This window comes from Cibotium barometz, chromosome 38 (genome assembly GCF_041138505.1).
Source record: "Cibotium barometz isolate CiBa-2024 chromosome 38, ASM4113850v1, whole genome shotgun sequence".
Lineage (NCBI taxonomy): Eukaryota > Viridiplantae > Streptophyta > Polypodiopsida > Cyatheales > Cibotiaceae > Cibotium > Cibotium barometz.
Window position 1 is genome coordinate 31,937,436 of NC_141083.1, and position 17,017 is coordinate 31,954,452.

At 38.0% G+C, this 17,017-nt stretch overlaps 1 protein-coding gene across 1 annotated transcript; it reads right to left on the reverse strand.

The window, feature by feature from the left end:
• Nucleotides 1-12,958: 12,958 nt before the first annotated feature.
• LOC147616606 (putative cinnamyl alcohol dehydrogenase 1) lies at nt 12,959-15,325 on the reverse strand. Its single transcript, XM_086777670.1, has 6 exons — nt 14,940-15,325; nt 14,680-14,793; nt 14,262-14,492; nt 13,891-14,176; nt 13,480-13,630; nt 12,959-13,383 (listed from the first exon to the last, which is right to left on the reverse strand). The coding sequence occupies exons 1-6, from the start codon at nt 15,035-15,037 to the stop codon at nt 13,181-13,183; spliced, it is 1,083 nt and encodes a 360-aa protein (XP_086633796.1). The 5' UTR covers nt 15,038-15,325; the 3' UTR covers nt 12,959-13,180.
• Nucleotides 15,326-17,017: the final 1,692 nt, after the last annotated feature.

Below are 17,017 nucleotides of genomic sequence, written 5' to 3' on the forward strand. Positions count from 1 at the left end.
TAAAGTGCCTAGCCGGTCACAGTTTAAGTGAGTGTGAACACTTATGGCCATGTATATAAGTGAATTTCTCTCTTAATACAAGAGACTCTCCCATTGTGCAATAAAGTCTTGCTCTTACTAATCCTCTTGCTAATATCTCTCCCTAATGCATGCTAGTGAGTGTGTGTGAGTAAAGTGAGATGAGAGGAGGGAGGAGTACACTTAGTGCAACGCGGCGGTATGACAAAGCATCCTCACAACAGTTGTGGTTCACCAAGTAATCTCTTGTTGGATGTGTTTCAAGGGGGGTTAGGGTGAGCCATGACATTTTTGGCACCACTGCTGGGGAGTCATCCCTTGACTTTTTCTATCGTTTTTCTCTAATCTATGTTTTACCCATTGCCCATTGTCTTGATTAATGGTTTCCCATGAAAAAGATGTGGATTTGATGGAGATTTGTGTGTGATTTTGTGAGAAATAGCTCTCTTTTGTGTTTTATAAAAAATATTTTTTGCTTAATTTTTTGTTTTTGTTGTTGATAATGTGGTTTTTATTGTTTCCTAGGGCTTGCACATAGAGTGTATTAGGCTCACTTTGCATCCATTGCATCAAACAATGTAATAGAATGTAATTTTTAGTGGTTTTAGCTCTCTTTAGAGTTAAACATAGAACTAGAATCATTAATTTTTGCTTAAATTGCATGTTTTTGTTTGATTTGCATGCATTAGAGTGTCAGCAAAGCATTAGGAGTAGCTTAATCATTGAAAAAAAAACTTCTAAAATCGACTAGTATCTCTTAATGGACTGGTTTTTGTCGTTAAGGGTGATTAATCTTATTCAAGAGGTAAAAAATTTAGAAAATGTGTTTTTTGGGGTCTAATTTGGTCATGTAAATAGTCAAAATTACTGTTTTTGAGTGTTTTGAGAGCATTTAGATGCATCAAAACACCTAATTACATCATATTCTTCATCAATTGGAGAAATTTAACTTTCTTTTGCTTAATTTTAACTTAAGAGAAGAGATTTAAGAGACTAATTAATCTCTTATTTTAGATTAATTTACACATTAGTTGATGCACATAGCTTAGCAATCCCTTGCTTTATCCAATGATGTGCTCAATTGTGTGATTTAAATAGTGATTAGGGGTTAATTAGAGCTTTTGATTAGTTTAAAAGAGGGAAATATTAGTGAAAGGATTAATCTTTGATTAATTCTTAATCATTTTTTTACATAACTCATTAAGGCTAATGAGCATTGAATGAGTAGATGCCCATGAGTTGTCAAATTGTCCATTTTGGGGGTCATTTATGAAGGGTATAAGAGGGTGTCATAAAAAGATTGACTTTTTTTATTCCCACTTATCTTTTTGAGAAAATGTCCATATCTCCTTAATTTAAAATTCAAAAATATTCCCTCCCAAAACAAGGAAATTTGAATTTCCCTCTAGACTCTAATGAAATAAAATAAAATAAAATCCACGTGGCCACGTGGCTCATGTCGTGAACCATTTCTGCACTCACGCCTTAAGGATTCACGTCGTCCATGCCAAAAAATAAACTTAAAAAATCCCTATGAGCCACGTGGCTCATGCCGTGAACCATTTCTGCACACTCACGCCTTAAGGGTTCATGTCCTAGGGGTCCGTATAACCAAAATAATAATAATTTCGTATGAGCCACATGGCTCACACCATGAACCATTTCTACACTCGAACGCCTTAAGGGTTCATGTCCTAGGGGTCCGCGCCCAAAAAATAAAAAATAAAAAATCCGCGTGAGCCACGTGTCTCACGATTCACGCCTTAAGCGTCTCATGAATTAAGGTGTCTCACGAATTAAGGTATCTCATGGCGGTGAATTAAGCATCTTACGAATTAAGGTGTCTTATGCCTAAGACCTCACACGAAAAAAAAAATCAAATTTGATAAAATCCGTGAAGTCCATCTCACATTGTGAACTACACCCTGCTAGTTCACGTTGTGAAAGGGGGACTATCGAAAAAAAAAAGCCCTGTTTTTTCCCTTCCCATTGAAAAATTATAATGTGGCATATCATAAGAACATGTATGTCCTATAAATCACAAAAATGTCTAATTTAATTCATATGCTAATAAATTTCCTCAAGAAATGTTAGTTTTTTTATGGTTTATATATTTAATTTTTATGGTTTATATATTTCAATTTTAATTCTAGTAGGAGATCACATAAAAGTGGCCTTAAATGTTAACTAAATTTGTTTGGACTTGTTTTTTAACCTCCATCACGTCTACAAACAAGTGAAATGTCTTGTGTGTATGGAAGTTTGAATCTCAAAGATATTCAGTATTGACATTGGAGCACATTAGGGATTCCTTCTCATAGATATACAATATGGACATTGGCAAAAATTAGGGATTCCCTCGCTTGCCCACTCCTTTTAGCCTTTGTAATGAGATAGTTGAATTTAAGGGGAGAGATCTTTGAGAATGTTTGGGAGTTCATACTCTCTATGCTCAAAGTTTTCTTGCAAATATTGGTCTAATACAAAATGCCAAACTACCAAACAAAGAGTGGCATGCCTTAACTAACATAGAGATCAAGAACCGTACCAAGATGCTACTCACAAGTTTCATTCACTCAAAGTTATCTTGAAAATTATGGTCTAAATGCCAAACTGCCAAATGATTGGCTTGCCTTGACTAACATAGAGATCAAGAATCATACCAAGATGCTACTCACAAGTTTCATTCACTTAAAATAAGCAAGAAATAAAAACATGAGTTTCAATAAAGGGCTATGTTACAAAGTAAAATGCCAAAGAATGTGAGCACTTTACAAAAGATGCATGTGCAATTTTTCTAAAGCCGAATGAAGAGAGAGGAGGAGCTTTGCCCACATAGAAGGGTGGTTATGCCAGTGGAAAGAAGGACAAACGTTGTTGAAGAGAAGTTGATGTGCTGAAGCCAAAAGATGACTTGCTTCTCCTAAGACCAGTGGGTTACAAACACCATTTTTTATATGACTGTATACTCAGTTCTCTCATAAGTTTTTTTCTCAAAGTGCTTGGCTGGCTTTCACCCTATTGCCATTAAGTTTATAATGGGTTTTGGTTCTCTATATTGAGATTGCAGCTTTATATTATGGTTTGAGTATTATGTCGTGCTTTTTTGTGGCTGATCTTGATGTCACGCGATGACCGACGATGATCTTCTTGATGATAATTTGGTCAGCACTAAACACTTTAAGGCTCTAGAGTCCCGTACTTTGGACATTGAGGCCAAGTACGATAAGATACTCCTCAAGAGTTAAAGGAGGACAATATGCAAGTTTCTACCACCGTAAGTGCTTTAGTGGGAGGGATGCCAGTGGATTCTGCCCCAGGGGGCAACATGAATGTCAGTACATCTCATTCTAGAGATGCTCCTACTATTCTAAAAGATTTGAAACCTCTGACTTTTAATGGGGAGGAGAAGGAATGCAATAAGGATGCGGTCAACACTTTTTCACAAAAGTGGTAGGATTTGCATCGATTGCGTCAAACTCCAAAGGAGATACACGCACTTGAAGCGCGCTTAACTCTAGGAGGTAAAGCATACAAGTGGTGAATGAGCTTGGAGTCTGAAAATTGGTCTATTACTTGGGCTGAATTTGAAAGTGCATTCATGAAAGAATTTTTTCCAGAGAATGAGATGGATCGTAATGAGTTTGATTTTTTTGCAAGCTTTATTTGGCGAGCTTTTTGGAGATAAGATAGTTTTATGCGAGCTTGTAAGAAAAATGATACATTTTGGTGAGCTTTTATATAGTAAGTATTTATGAAAGAGAAATAAATACATTCACATACATACATACATGCATACATACATATATACATGCATATTCTCAAACATACCTACCTACCTACCTACCTTCCTACATATATACATACATATATACACACATGTGTACAATACATACATACATACATGCATGCATACTCCAAAACATATACATGCATGCATACATACATACCTACATACCTACCTACCTACCTTCCTACATATAAACACACATTTTATGTCAAAGAAACTTAAATATAGGCACAAACATACCTATCTATGTACCTTTCTTCCAATACATATATGACAAGGATACTTCAACTTTTCATGCATACTCAAAGACCAATATTTATTTCAACACAAGTAAAAATAAGTATACCCGGTTCATATTTTCTTACAAAAAGATTGAGTTCACATTTCCTTACAACAAGAAGATATATGGTTGGTACAACTCCTTTACCATAGCATCGTAAGCTACCTACAATAAGACTTTAGAGTACGTGACAGTATACTCCATCCCAAAGCAAGACAAAAATATTGGGTTCAAATTTTCTTACAAAAAGATTGACTTCACATTTCCTTACAAGCTTAAGTAGACACAAACATGAGAGGCTTGATTAAAGCTTAAGTATAGGCACAAACATCCTTGCTTCGAGGACGTGATAATATATTGCCCACATCCTCTGGTGATAGTGTTGGTTGATGCATTACCATATCCTCATTCTTATGTAATCCCAAAACTCGCAAGAAGACAAAATAGATATGCTTACATACAACGTAAGACTTTCCTCTAGATTCTCTTTGCATGAAATCAGGACATGTACATCAACGTTGTACCTTGATGTGTATAAAATAGTCCTCTCCGCTCTCACATGCCAAATGAAAAATAGAGTAGGAAGCATGGGACAATTGTGAGATGAGAAATCTCACATTCACTCAGTATATCTCCAATTATAGAGAAATCATTCTCAAGTTGAAAGTTATGGATGACTTTCAAAAAATTCATGGATTTATTCATGGATTAGATTCGGACTATAAGAATCAAGTTAGGCAAAATGAGCTGAAAACTTTAGAAGAAACAATTAAGCTTGCTCATATTTTTGATGACACTGTCGGAAAGAAAAAGCATGCGCAGAATGCACAACGGACATCTAGTGTGTCTAAGGGTTCCAAGCAGCAAGGTCAAAATAAAAGGACCCTAACCAAAATAATAACCAATCTAAGAAGTCTAAAGGACCACAAAAATTTCTGAAGCATGAAGATTTTGAAAGAGCTAAAAAAGAAAATTTATGTTTTCACTGCATGGAAAAGGGTCATAGTAAACTACAATGTCCTAAGCTAAAAGAAAATGAGAGGAAACAGCATGATCAAAGTAAAGAAAAGCAAGTGCACACTATTCAAGTACTCCCTCTAGAGACTTCTCATAAGTTTAAAGAGGTTCAAGTTTATCATGTTGATTCTACTTATGCGTGTTGTGTCACGTCATCAATGTGGGTGCCAACATTTGGATCACATAAGTTGGTTTGAATGTATGGTCATGTTAAAGGTCACAAGGTATGAGTTATGATTGATGATAGTGCCACACATAATTTCTTGAACTATACTTTAGTCAAGAAATTAAAGTTGCCGGAAAGTCCAAATAATCATAAGTATGTGGTTTCTTTGATTAACGGCTATGATAAAGATGTCTGGGATACAGTAGTTCGTGATGTTCCATTAGTCATTCAAGGTCGTGAGACGCATTTGGATTTTCAAGTTATTCATATCACTCGAGTGGATGTTATTCTAGGTCAAGAGTGGTTATATAACATTGGTCCATCTTTGTCTAGAAGTTATTTGCATAATTCTTTTGAGTTTGAAGTAGATGGTAAGAAAGTGCGTTTGCGATGTGAACATGATGTACCCTCCTCACCTCTTATATGCTCTATAGAACTCAATCGCCTTGTACAAGCTAATGACGTAGAAAACACCTTTTTGTGCTACATGATTGTTGATAATGTCATTTCCTTTTCCACATGTGAAAACATAAGTGGTTTAAGTGAGCGCAATGTTTACATGACTTCTTTTCAATCAAAGCATGTTAACAATAAAAAAAGCTAATGAATTCTTAAAGCAATTGTTACAAAGATGTGTTTCCAAATGAATTATCAGAAGGATTACCTCCTGTCCGCGATATTAAGCATCCAATCGAAGTAATACTTGGCTCAAAGCTAGTAAGTAAGCCTCCTTATCAGCTTAGTTTTAAGGAAGCACAAGAAGTCAAACTGCAATTAAAGCAATACCTTAAAAGTGGATTCATTCGACCAAGCACTTTGCCTTGGGCTTCACCAATTCTATTGGTGAAGAAAAAGGATAGGACTATGCAACTATGCTTAGACTACCATGGTTTGAATCAAATCATGATTAAGAATAAGTACCCTTTGTCACGAATAGATGAGTTTTTTGATCAACTCCAGGGGACAAAGTACGTTACAAAAATTGATTTACGATCCAGATATCATCAAGTGAGAATCGGGAAGAAGCAGATGTCCAAAAGACTGTTTTTTGAACTAAGTTTAGTCACATGAGATTTTAATCATGCTCTTCGGTTTAACTAATGCTCCGGCCACATTCATGACACTCATGGACAGTGTCTTGAAACCCTATTTAGGAAAATTTATCGTGGTTTCCCTAGACGATATCCTGATCTACAATCGTACCAAGAAAGAACATCTCGAACACTTACGGTGGCAAGTATTTGAGATACTTAGGAAGCATTCACTTTATGCCAAAGAGAGTAAATATGAATTCTTCGTAAAATAAATCCAATACTTAGGCCACATAATCTTGGAAGATGGCATTCGTATGGATCCCATGAAAGTTGAAGCCATATTAAAATGGCCACATCCCACAAACTTAGAAGAATTACAAATTTTTCTTGGTTTGTCTGGATTCTATAGAAAGTATGTTCAAGATTATGCGAAGATAGTTGTTCTGATGTGACGGATCAGCTTAAAGGAAAGGGAAAGACTTTCATTTAGGGAGATTTCCAGTAAACAAGTTTTGAAAAACTTAAGGTAGCTATAGCTACAGCTCCCATTCTATAAGTTGTCGATCCAAATCAACCCTTTGTGATAGAGACAGATGCTAGTAACGATGCAGTAGGCGGCACAATCCTCTTACAAGGGGGAAAATATGAAAGTAAAAAGTTAGACAAAACTCAACAAAATTATTCAGCTTATGAAAGGAAGTTATATGCTATAATTCATTCCTTAAAGAATGGAGGCATTATTTATATGGTGCCAAATTTGAGATAGTCTTTGATCATGAGAGTATCAAATGGCTATCTGGTCAAAGAGAGTTGAAAGGACGTAAAGCTCGATGGGCAAAGTTGTTCCAACAGTTTGACTTTCAACTAAGATATAGAAAAGGACGTTACAATGTGGTAGCTGATTCATTGAGTCGCATGCCCATGGTTAACGAGTTGAGTTTTACTCAAATTAAGAGTGATTTTTTGGAATCAGTTAAGGGGAAGTGCGTTGATGATCCGCATTATGCCCACGTGTGTGGAGTGTCATAGAGAAAAGAGATCCCTTGACCATAAATAAAGATAGCCTCGTTCACGAGACAGACCCTTCCACTAGCACGGTAAGTCTCGAGAGATGTCTCAAGGAGACATGTCACTTACAAGTGATGAAAGAAATTGGAAGAAATTTTCCATCGATGACGGTTACCTACTTTACAAAGGTAGAGTATATACCTTTAGACTCAGACACTAGACGCTATATTTTATATGAATGTCATGATAGTTTGAGTATTGGTCATCTTAGAATACGGAAGACATATGCACTAGTTAAGAGACAATTGTATTGGTTTGGCTTAAGTAAGGGCGTCCAGGACTATGTCTTAAAATGCCAAAAGTGCTAGGTCAATATAAAGCAGAACACCTAAAGGTAGGTGGTTTACTAAGTCCACTAGAGATTCCAAATGGCAAGTGGGAGAATATCTCAATGGACTTTATAGATGGATTACCTAAAACGAACAGAGGCTACGATTCACTTTGGGTGGTCATGGATAGGTTGACAAAAATGTGTCGGCGGTTATTCTGGCAAAACCAACAGTGACTACGCCTGAGTTAGCACACGGCTATTCATTGAAAATATCTAATGACCAGTGGTGGCCGTTGGACTCGAGAAAGAAAAGATACAAAAGGTTAAAGATTTTCTTCAAGATCTCCAACACGAGATGATAAAAATTACGAAAGATAATGTTAAGAGAGCACAGGACCGTGCTGAACATTATGATGACAAAGATCGTAGACAAATCATCTTTGAGGAAGGTGATAAAGTGTTTTTAAAAACGGGGAGAAGTCTGAAGCTATCTCCAAGGTATTGTGGTCCATTTATAATACTTAAAAAAGTAGGTAGTGTTGCTTATAAGTTAGCTTTACTAGAAAGCTCTAAAGTTCATCCAGTTTTTCACATCAGTAGATTGAAAAAGAAATTGGATGATGATGATAATCTTGTCAGTCATCAAGAGATTCTACTAGAACATATTGAACCCCCATCCTTACCACACGAACCAAAAAAAGTCTTGGATTTCAGAAAGAGGTTTTCGAATTTCATTTTCGAGGATGAAAACTCCTCTTAATGGGGGAGTAATGTCAAGACAATGGAATTATTGGGAACCTACAGAGCTCGACCGTTCGGATAAGTCACGCGCGGGGTTTAGGAGAGCCAAAATGACCGGTAGGACTCAAGAGTGGCTGGACACTAGTGAGAGTTGCCGGGCACATGTAAAGAGCTTACTAGCTAATAAAAGAGTGGAGTCCATGTATAGTGGTCGTGTGTTTTATTTTGGCTATGGTTGCGAGGTGAAATGAAGGGCTCTCAGGACTCTTGATTAGAGAAGAAGGTCACCTACCTAGTTGCGAGGTGAAATGAAGGGCTCTCAGGACTCTTGATTAGAGAAGAAGGTCACCTACCTAGTTGCTGGGTGCCTTCATAGTCCACAGCTCGAAGTGGCCATTGTCACTGCTTCTCTTGCTCGGCCATGATATACATGAGTCATCGAGATGAAAGCGAAAGACACCAGCACAATCACTGAAAGCATGCAACTGAATACACCCCCAAGGGACTAAGTACCATGTAAGTATCAAAACACTCACTTTCCAATTTTTACTTTTGGGACTGTGCATAATCTTGCTCAACTAGGAGACTCAAAGTAAATGGATGGCCTTGTATTGCATAGATACATGAGGCACCAACAACTTCCTAATAAATTGATACATCGAATCGTTCACCTGCATCTTGGAGATTGAGCCTAGCACCTATCTCTACCAATGTATTGCATAGATACATGAGGCACCAACAACTTGCTAATAAATTGATACATCGAATCGTTCACCTTGTATTGCATAGATACATGAGGCACCAACAACTTGCTAATAAATTGATACATCGAATCGTTCACCTGCATCTTGGAGATTGAGCCTAGCACCTATCTCTACTAATGTAGCAACATGCTTACTATCTTCATGTATTAGGAAGAACATGTGTGAAAGGCCTTGGAGCAGATATTGGAGCCTTGGAACAAGAGGTATAGGCCTTGAAGCAAGAACATGAGAAGGAATAAAAGCACAAAGAAGAGCTTTAGACTTTGGAACAAAGGCATGAAGAGGACCGTTAAAGCCAAGGAAGAAGAGGTATAAGATTATGAAAAGGCAATCCATGATTTAAAGGAAGAACTTGAGGAAGCTTAAAAAGGGACAAGGGCTTCGACTAATGAGGATTGGGCCTTAGTTGGAGAGCTTAAAAGGAAACGTGCAACTCAAGATAAAGAGCACTCAATCTTTTATTTTGAGCTTAATGCCTTACATTTGAGGTGCAAGGCCATTGATGAGAATCAAGAGCACTCAATCTTCTATTTTGAGTTGGATGCCTTTCATTTAAGGTGCAAGAACTACAAGAATTAAAGCAAGCCAAGAAGATCAACAACCCATACACTTCTACGAAAAAAGATATTGACATGAACTATATAGAGAAAGGGGAGAAATCAAACGAGAAAGAGTCGAAGCCGAGAGATTCATCGACGTGTCCTCCTACCTGACATGTTAAAGAGCTGGCCAACCATTGGCTTACTTCCACCCTTTGGATAGTCATATTGATAACAAGGCCCGCATCAAAGTAAGTAAGCAATTATGCCTTCTAGATTAACCTAGAAACTAGTTGTTTCATCATGGAAAGTCTAATCGTTGATTTCTTTTAAGTCAATGAAATTATGTGGCACTAAAGGGGATCTGAATGAGAGCTCTGATTAAGCATTCAAGATGAGGGAAATACCTTTTGGTAGTCCTCTCTACTTTTCGATATGTATAAGACTACACTTGTGGTGCTTAAGCTATCCCTTACCTTCATTACCCATTACCCATTGTGGTGCTTTGTCTCCTCGCAAAAAAACTTACATACAAAACATAATTGGAGAATCCACAAACTATTCACTATGTCCAACCCCTTATTTGTGTTATTTATGAAAAGGTTTACCTCAAATATAGTTAACATTAATAGTTCTCAACAGGTGAAACCCCCATACCAAAAGAGTTTCTAAAGCACACAGTACATAGATATCTATTAGTTACTTTAAATCACACCAACAGAGGAAATCATTCTTCACTACTAATGGCAGCATAATTGCCTAGCTAATAGCTTATTTGAATGTAAATACATTATTTTTTATATATAATACCATAAAGAGGGTGGCCGTCACATGCACATTTGTGTTTGGAACAGCAGAGCTAGCAAAAATATGGTGTGAAGAATCAAACGTTAAGTATTTCAAAATTCAAGGGCCTACAATGTAGCATAAGTATTCACAAAAGTAGGACACAGTTTGTGAAAATGTGTTAAAGGAGGACCACACTCCAATAGTCTTGGGGGGAAGGAATCCGAAGAGTTAATAATGGAAGTGAAAGAAAAATAATGAAGCAACCCTAGTGCCCAAAACGTATGGGGGGGAAAGTTTTGAAGACACAAGCCACCAATGCCAAAGTCTTCTAGTGGCTTCAGGATACTACTTAGGACCATGTCCTAGGTGATGAAATATTGGGCTCCCATTCTGTAAATAACTATTCCAATATGCATCATATATTTTATAGATTTTCTAATAGAGACTATAATAATCCAAATTCATGTCCCACCCACCAATCCTAGTAAGGCTTCCTTTTCTCTTATTATTTTGTGCCTTTTACATAAAACAATCATTCATTATGGAGCCCATTATTTTTGTTATTATAGGGATACTATTTTTCCCAATTAATTACTTATTCTTGATTTCGATCACTAAATACAAGGAATTAGTTGCTATTCTACCGCAGTTGGTTTGAGAATTTATAGCCAGTGTGCGGTGGAAACTCATGTTTCACAAAGATAAAATAACCATTATGTCTAAAAGAGCGTGCAACATCCGATACTAATTGGGAAATGTATGATTGTGTGCCCTCACCTCCCATTTATTGTACACATTAAATCAAGGATGTAACATAAATATCTGACAAAGAAAGGGCTAACAAAGAAATAATCTTTACTCCTCTTTACATAGAGGGTACCCTCAATTAGACTATTGTAAAAACTATTTGCAACCAAGAATAAATTTATTTTCTCATACCATGCTTTGGGAGCCTGCTTAAGGCCTTTATATAAAGCTTTTCTTAACCTGCATACTTTAGACTCCTCTCAAGTTTCTCAACAAAACTATGAGGCCCAGATACACAAACCCTCTCGTGGAAATCATCATTCAAGAAGATAGTCTTGATATCAATTGATGTAGTCATGCTGACTCAACACCTGGGATGGCGTAGCTAAAGATGGAGTCGTAGCTGAAGATAGTCTTATTATCTGTAGGCTGAGGTAGTGTCTTATTATCTGTAGGCTGAGGTAGTTCCGACATGTTATCTTTGAATTCGATGGCCATCTTACAACACACATCTTCCTACTGGTCTCTAGGTCATGTTAACTTAAAACTTGGGATGGTGCAGCTAAAGATGGAGTCTTATTATCTTCAAGCTAAGGTAGTTTCAACATGTTATCTTTGAATTCGATGGCCATCTTGTAGTACACATCCAATGTAGTTAGTCTTGATAAGAGCAAATAATCATACACTCTTGGATCGCATACTCCCAAACTTCGAGCAACCTCTCCTAAAGCTTACACTCAGAGTTCAAATTTTTGAGTTGAGACTCATGCTATTGTTGTTTGATATTGTAGAGATGTGTCACATTCCTAAGCCAAGTAAAATTTCCCTTATCCTCTAGCTTTAGAGCAATATACCATTAATGTACCTTCCCACCTAGGAAAAAGGAACAAAATTTTGTGAGCTCATCAATGGTCTACATGTTTCACAAACAGACTACATAGTGGATACAATCACCATCTCCATTGAAGCTTTGTACGAGTTTTGCAATGTGGTATGGCTTCATGGGGTTTTGCCTTCTTATGGCATGAACCTGAGTAATCCCTACCTCTCTTGCCACCCCCACCTATTTTTGTTACTATACTTAACAAATCATCCAAGGTGATTGTGGTTAAGACTAGATTTGCCTCATAAGCTAATCTTATGGGTTGGTCTTGTTGGAAAAGAATTTAGTCAATGATCCAACCTTGTGTTATTTATGCACGTGATGGATGTGCTTTTGTAAGACCCCCTTTATCAGGTGTAGCCACTCTCACGGTAGTTCCCAATTTAGACACTAGATGGTGGCCAAGTACGGCCAGATGGTTAAGACATGGCTTATATAGACTTGGCACTTTGCCAAGTAGGATGCATGCTTGCGTGAGCTATGTGACCGCTTCATTGGTGAGTGTTGGACAAAGGACACACTGTTCTCGGGTTGGGGTGCCCGTTTCAGACTCTAGACCAATCTTTGATGGTTATGGAGTTTGCATAAAGTCCATACTTTGTTGCAGTCTAATACGGTCGCAATCAGATGATGTGCTCCATTGGTCATTTTGGACCAAGTCATGGGTTGATCATGTGGGGTGACGTACGTCCATGCCAACCCTGGGTACTATATATAGACTAGTTTGGTCATTAAGTTCATTGTGTAAAAGCACTCTAGTATAAGCAAGACATCCTCCATCCACAATCTGTCTAGATCGCCATCAAAGCTAAAGTTGGTGAAACATGCAAAAATGTTATTGGCATCTTAGCATCGAAAGATCTTTTGGTGTCATTATTAGATTCACAAACTGTGAATCAAAACAACTCTACCCAGAAAATCTACTAGCCTAGTTGATTTCTTTCCAATTGAACCATATATATATACCTAGATGAATCCAAGAACATGCCCAAATTCACCTTTTAGGAATGTGCATGTTATACACTCATGGTAGTCAACCCACAAGACTATATAACTATCTTGTTTGCTTCATTTTACTCCACATGAAGTGATTCCTCAATGTTGATGACAAAACGGTACCGGACATCATTGCGATGCAGCCTCTCAAGAGCCTCATTGACGTATTGCATGGAAATACGTTCAATCATGGGAGCTATCCCCTTCTCGGCACAAAAATCAACCATTTCTTGCAATTCTTTTGTACCCCCGGTCATACTTCCTGCTATGGACTTCATTCCTGCATAAAAAGCAAAAACAAAACATGACCATCATGATTGTCTAAGTAAAAAGGATGCAAGTAGGATCCCTTTGATTCGCTACATAAGAAACTTACCCATGAATAGATTGGTGGGACTGAACTTCATCTCATTTGGTGCTCCTACTACAACAAAGGTGCCGCCAGTCTTTAACAGTGGAAGGTACAAATCCAATGGGTGGTATGCTGAGGCAGTATCAAGAATACAGTCCAGGCTCCCTGCTGCTTGCTGCATAAGAGGCACAGAAGCCTTGATCAGCAATGACAAAGGATCCCAATGATGCCACATCATAAGGAAAAACAGATCCCAATGCAATGTCATCGAGCCACATCATCATCTATACAATTAAACACACTAATCTATCTGGGGAACTGCCACGTGGCCAAACGAGGGCAGCTCCCCAAGCTCCCCCGCTCGAGTGTGAAGGGGGGCGGCAGCGCGAGCTGGCAAACTAGTCGAGTTAGTGAATACAAAGACAGTTGAAATACCTCCATCTCTGCTGTGTTTGAGGTTACCAGAAACTTGTCTGCCCCAAGAACTGCAAGAGCTTCTTCCTTCTTGGAAGGCGAAGTGCTAAGGACCGTCACAGCAACTCCAAATGCCTTCCCAAATTTCACAGCCATATGGCCAAGACCTCCAAGACCTAATACTCCAATGGACTTTCCAGGCTTATTCATACCATGACGTGTCATTGGACTGTATACGGTAATACCAGCACATAGCAGAGGTGCTGCATGCTCCAGAGACAGTTTATCTGGAATCTTCACACAATACCTTCAAAGTAGAAAACACCTTGAAACTTTGGAGAAAACATAAGCAAGAGGCCAACGTGTAATTTTTCCAACTTTGTGTAGCTTACCTTTCATGGACTACAATATGAGTTGAGAAACCTCCCCTGGTAATGGAACCATCATGATCTATGGCATCATATGTCAAGATTACCCCCTTTTCACAGTAGGCTTCCATGCTCTTATCGCAAAACTCGCAGCTGCGGCACGAGTTCACATATGTGCCTGTCCCCACACGGTCCCCCACTTTGAAGCGAGAAACTTCAGATCCAATCTCTGTCACGATGCCCACTATTTCATGTCTGCATGCCATAAGATTGAAAATTATGGCATGAACTGTAGGGTACTACAGACACAGAAACCAACACAGTTCTGCATGCATCACAACTTGCAAGCAAGCTCCAAGTATGTAAAGTTATGTGGGGAGTTACAGGTATCACAGTTGAAGTATACATAGGCTCAGATCAGTGAGAGGGTTAGCTTGAGTACCCTGGCACAACGGGGTACTTGGTGTGACCAAACGTGTTGCGGGTCCATAGGAGATCAGCATGGCAGACGCCACAGTGAGTAATTCTGTATGAAACATCATGTGGACCTGGGACCCTGAATTCAGCCAATCACAGTGTTAAATCTCTCTCTCTCTCTCTCTCTCTCTCTCTCTCTCTCTCTCTCTCTCACACACACACACACACATGATCCTTTGCTGTGATTAAACCACTTGCAAAAAAAACATAAATGAAGTTAAGAACCTGCGGGAGAAATTGAACGGAGAAAGAACCCCAGAGGAATCCCGAGCTGCCCATCCGAGACAACTAGCTGCTCCCTCCTCATTGCTACAGTTTGCCATGGCTTGGTAGAAGAAAAACGGCCTTCAAAAAACAAGGATTAGGTGAGGATAACCGTGTTGATTCTAAGGATGAAGTAAGGTTAATCTTCTTCAATAGCCCTCCGAAAGACAATTTGGAGAAGGGTTAAGCGAGGTTAATCTCGGATTAGAGAGCAAATAGGGCTGCAAAGTGAAAGGTTTCCGGAGAGAGCACGGCATCCAGCCCCACCATCATTATATATGCTAGTATTGGACCCCTGAGGCACGAGTTTCAAAAAAAATTGGCTCCGATTGTCCAAGATTTAGGACATGTTTTAAGTAAACACAATACATTATTTCAAGTGACTTCAGATAATACTTATCTCAAAATAACATCCATGTCTCATAGATTTATAGCGAAAACAAAAATATCATAGTAATGTAGCATACTAAGATGCAAAAAAGGACCAATATTACATATTCTCAAAATGCACCACAAAATACGTATTCTCAGTCAGTAATGTCAGAATCAACAAATTGAATTCTTCTCTTGTGAGAAGGATCATTCATTTGTCTCCTCACAATACGCTCTCTATTGTAAAGCGGTGATCCATCCCGCACATGCTCTACTATTGATGAATGCAAAGGATCTGCACAAACGACACAACGATAAATCAAATCTCAAAAGGACCTGCACATAACGACACATTGATAAATAAAATCTCAAAAAAAATCTTATAATAAAAAAATATAATCAAAATTACCTCGTACAATAGAACATCGAGTGGATGGTACATGAGGAGCTCTAGTATAAAACCCATAACGAATACCAATGGTCATGATGGATGATGTAAGAAACAACCAGTCACATCGAGTACTGAATACCCCTCAAATGATGCAAAGTATCTGTCCATCTCTCTCCAAAACAAATAGACACCCCACTCCTCATCATCAGGAACACCGATCCCGTACATCTCGATGCCTTCATCAACAACTCTTACCATAAACGTATCAATGTCATGCAATATCCTAAAATCAAAACATAACAAATAGGTTATACAATTATTTATATATAGGTTCAAAAAATATTTATACAATGCCTAATAATTACACTTATACTTACCCATCCCTATAAGCATTAATCATAATCCCTGCTATGTGACCCGCAGTAAATAGGAGCTGACCATAGCGGTGGCTCTGTACAGATAGACATCAGTATAGAATGTCATATTCCACACTTTGTAATCAAGAAAAGTTATGCAAATATAGAGAATAACTCACCTACTATCATCGACAAAGACATGTCCAATGTAAAGGTAATCTTAGACATGTCTGTCAAAACATAAACAACAAAAATAGGTACTTTTACCATGGATAAATATGTATAAAAAAGAAATCACAACAAAATTAATCAAATTGCAGAACTTAAATAAGAAACCTGACTTGTCACTCTGAAGTCATCAAGATCTCCTTATAAACAATATTGTTTGTTGTAGGTGTATAACTTTGAAGATCATCAAATGAAGACTCCACATTAGCGTTATCCTCAAGTAACACCTTCACAGCATGAGGAGACCGTGCTTGTGACAACGTGACATACAATTTCTCATGAGTAAACACTGGAGTCACCCCAAATACAACCCCAAGACATTTAGGGTTTGGCCTTGCTATTTGTTTATTGACATGCCAAATGCCAGCCGCACGGGAAACTATCTCCGTCTCATGGTGAATGGTAGTTGGGCCTCGGTGCATATAAAGGTAATCCATGGAAGAAATACTCTTTCACCAACTTTAGTACCAGTGATGATTTCAATCTCCAAGACTTTAGAGTGAAAAGTCTTACATATCATCCGTGTACCATTATAGAGTCCACGTCTTAGATCCAAGTTACGAAGCAAAATAACAGGAGCTTCTAACTTTAAAACTAAGCAGCGAGGTGGATATCCGCCCTGAAGGTCGATTGCGTTCAAAAATTATGTGGAATATAGGAATGAATTTTTATCATTTTCAAGAATTGAATCT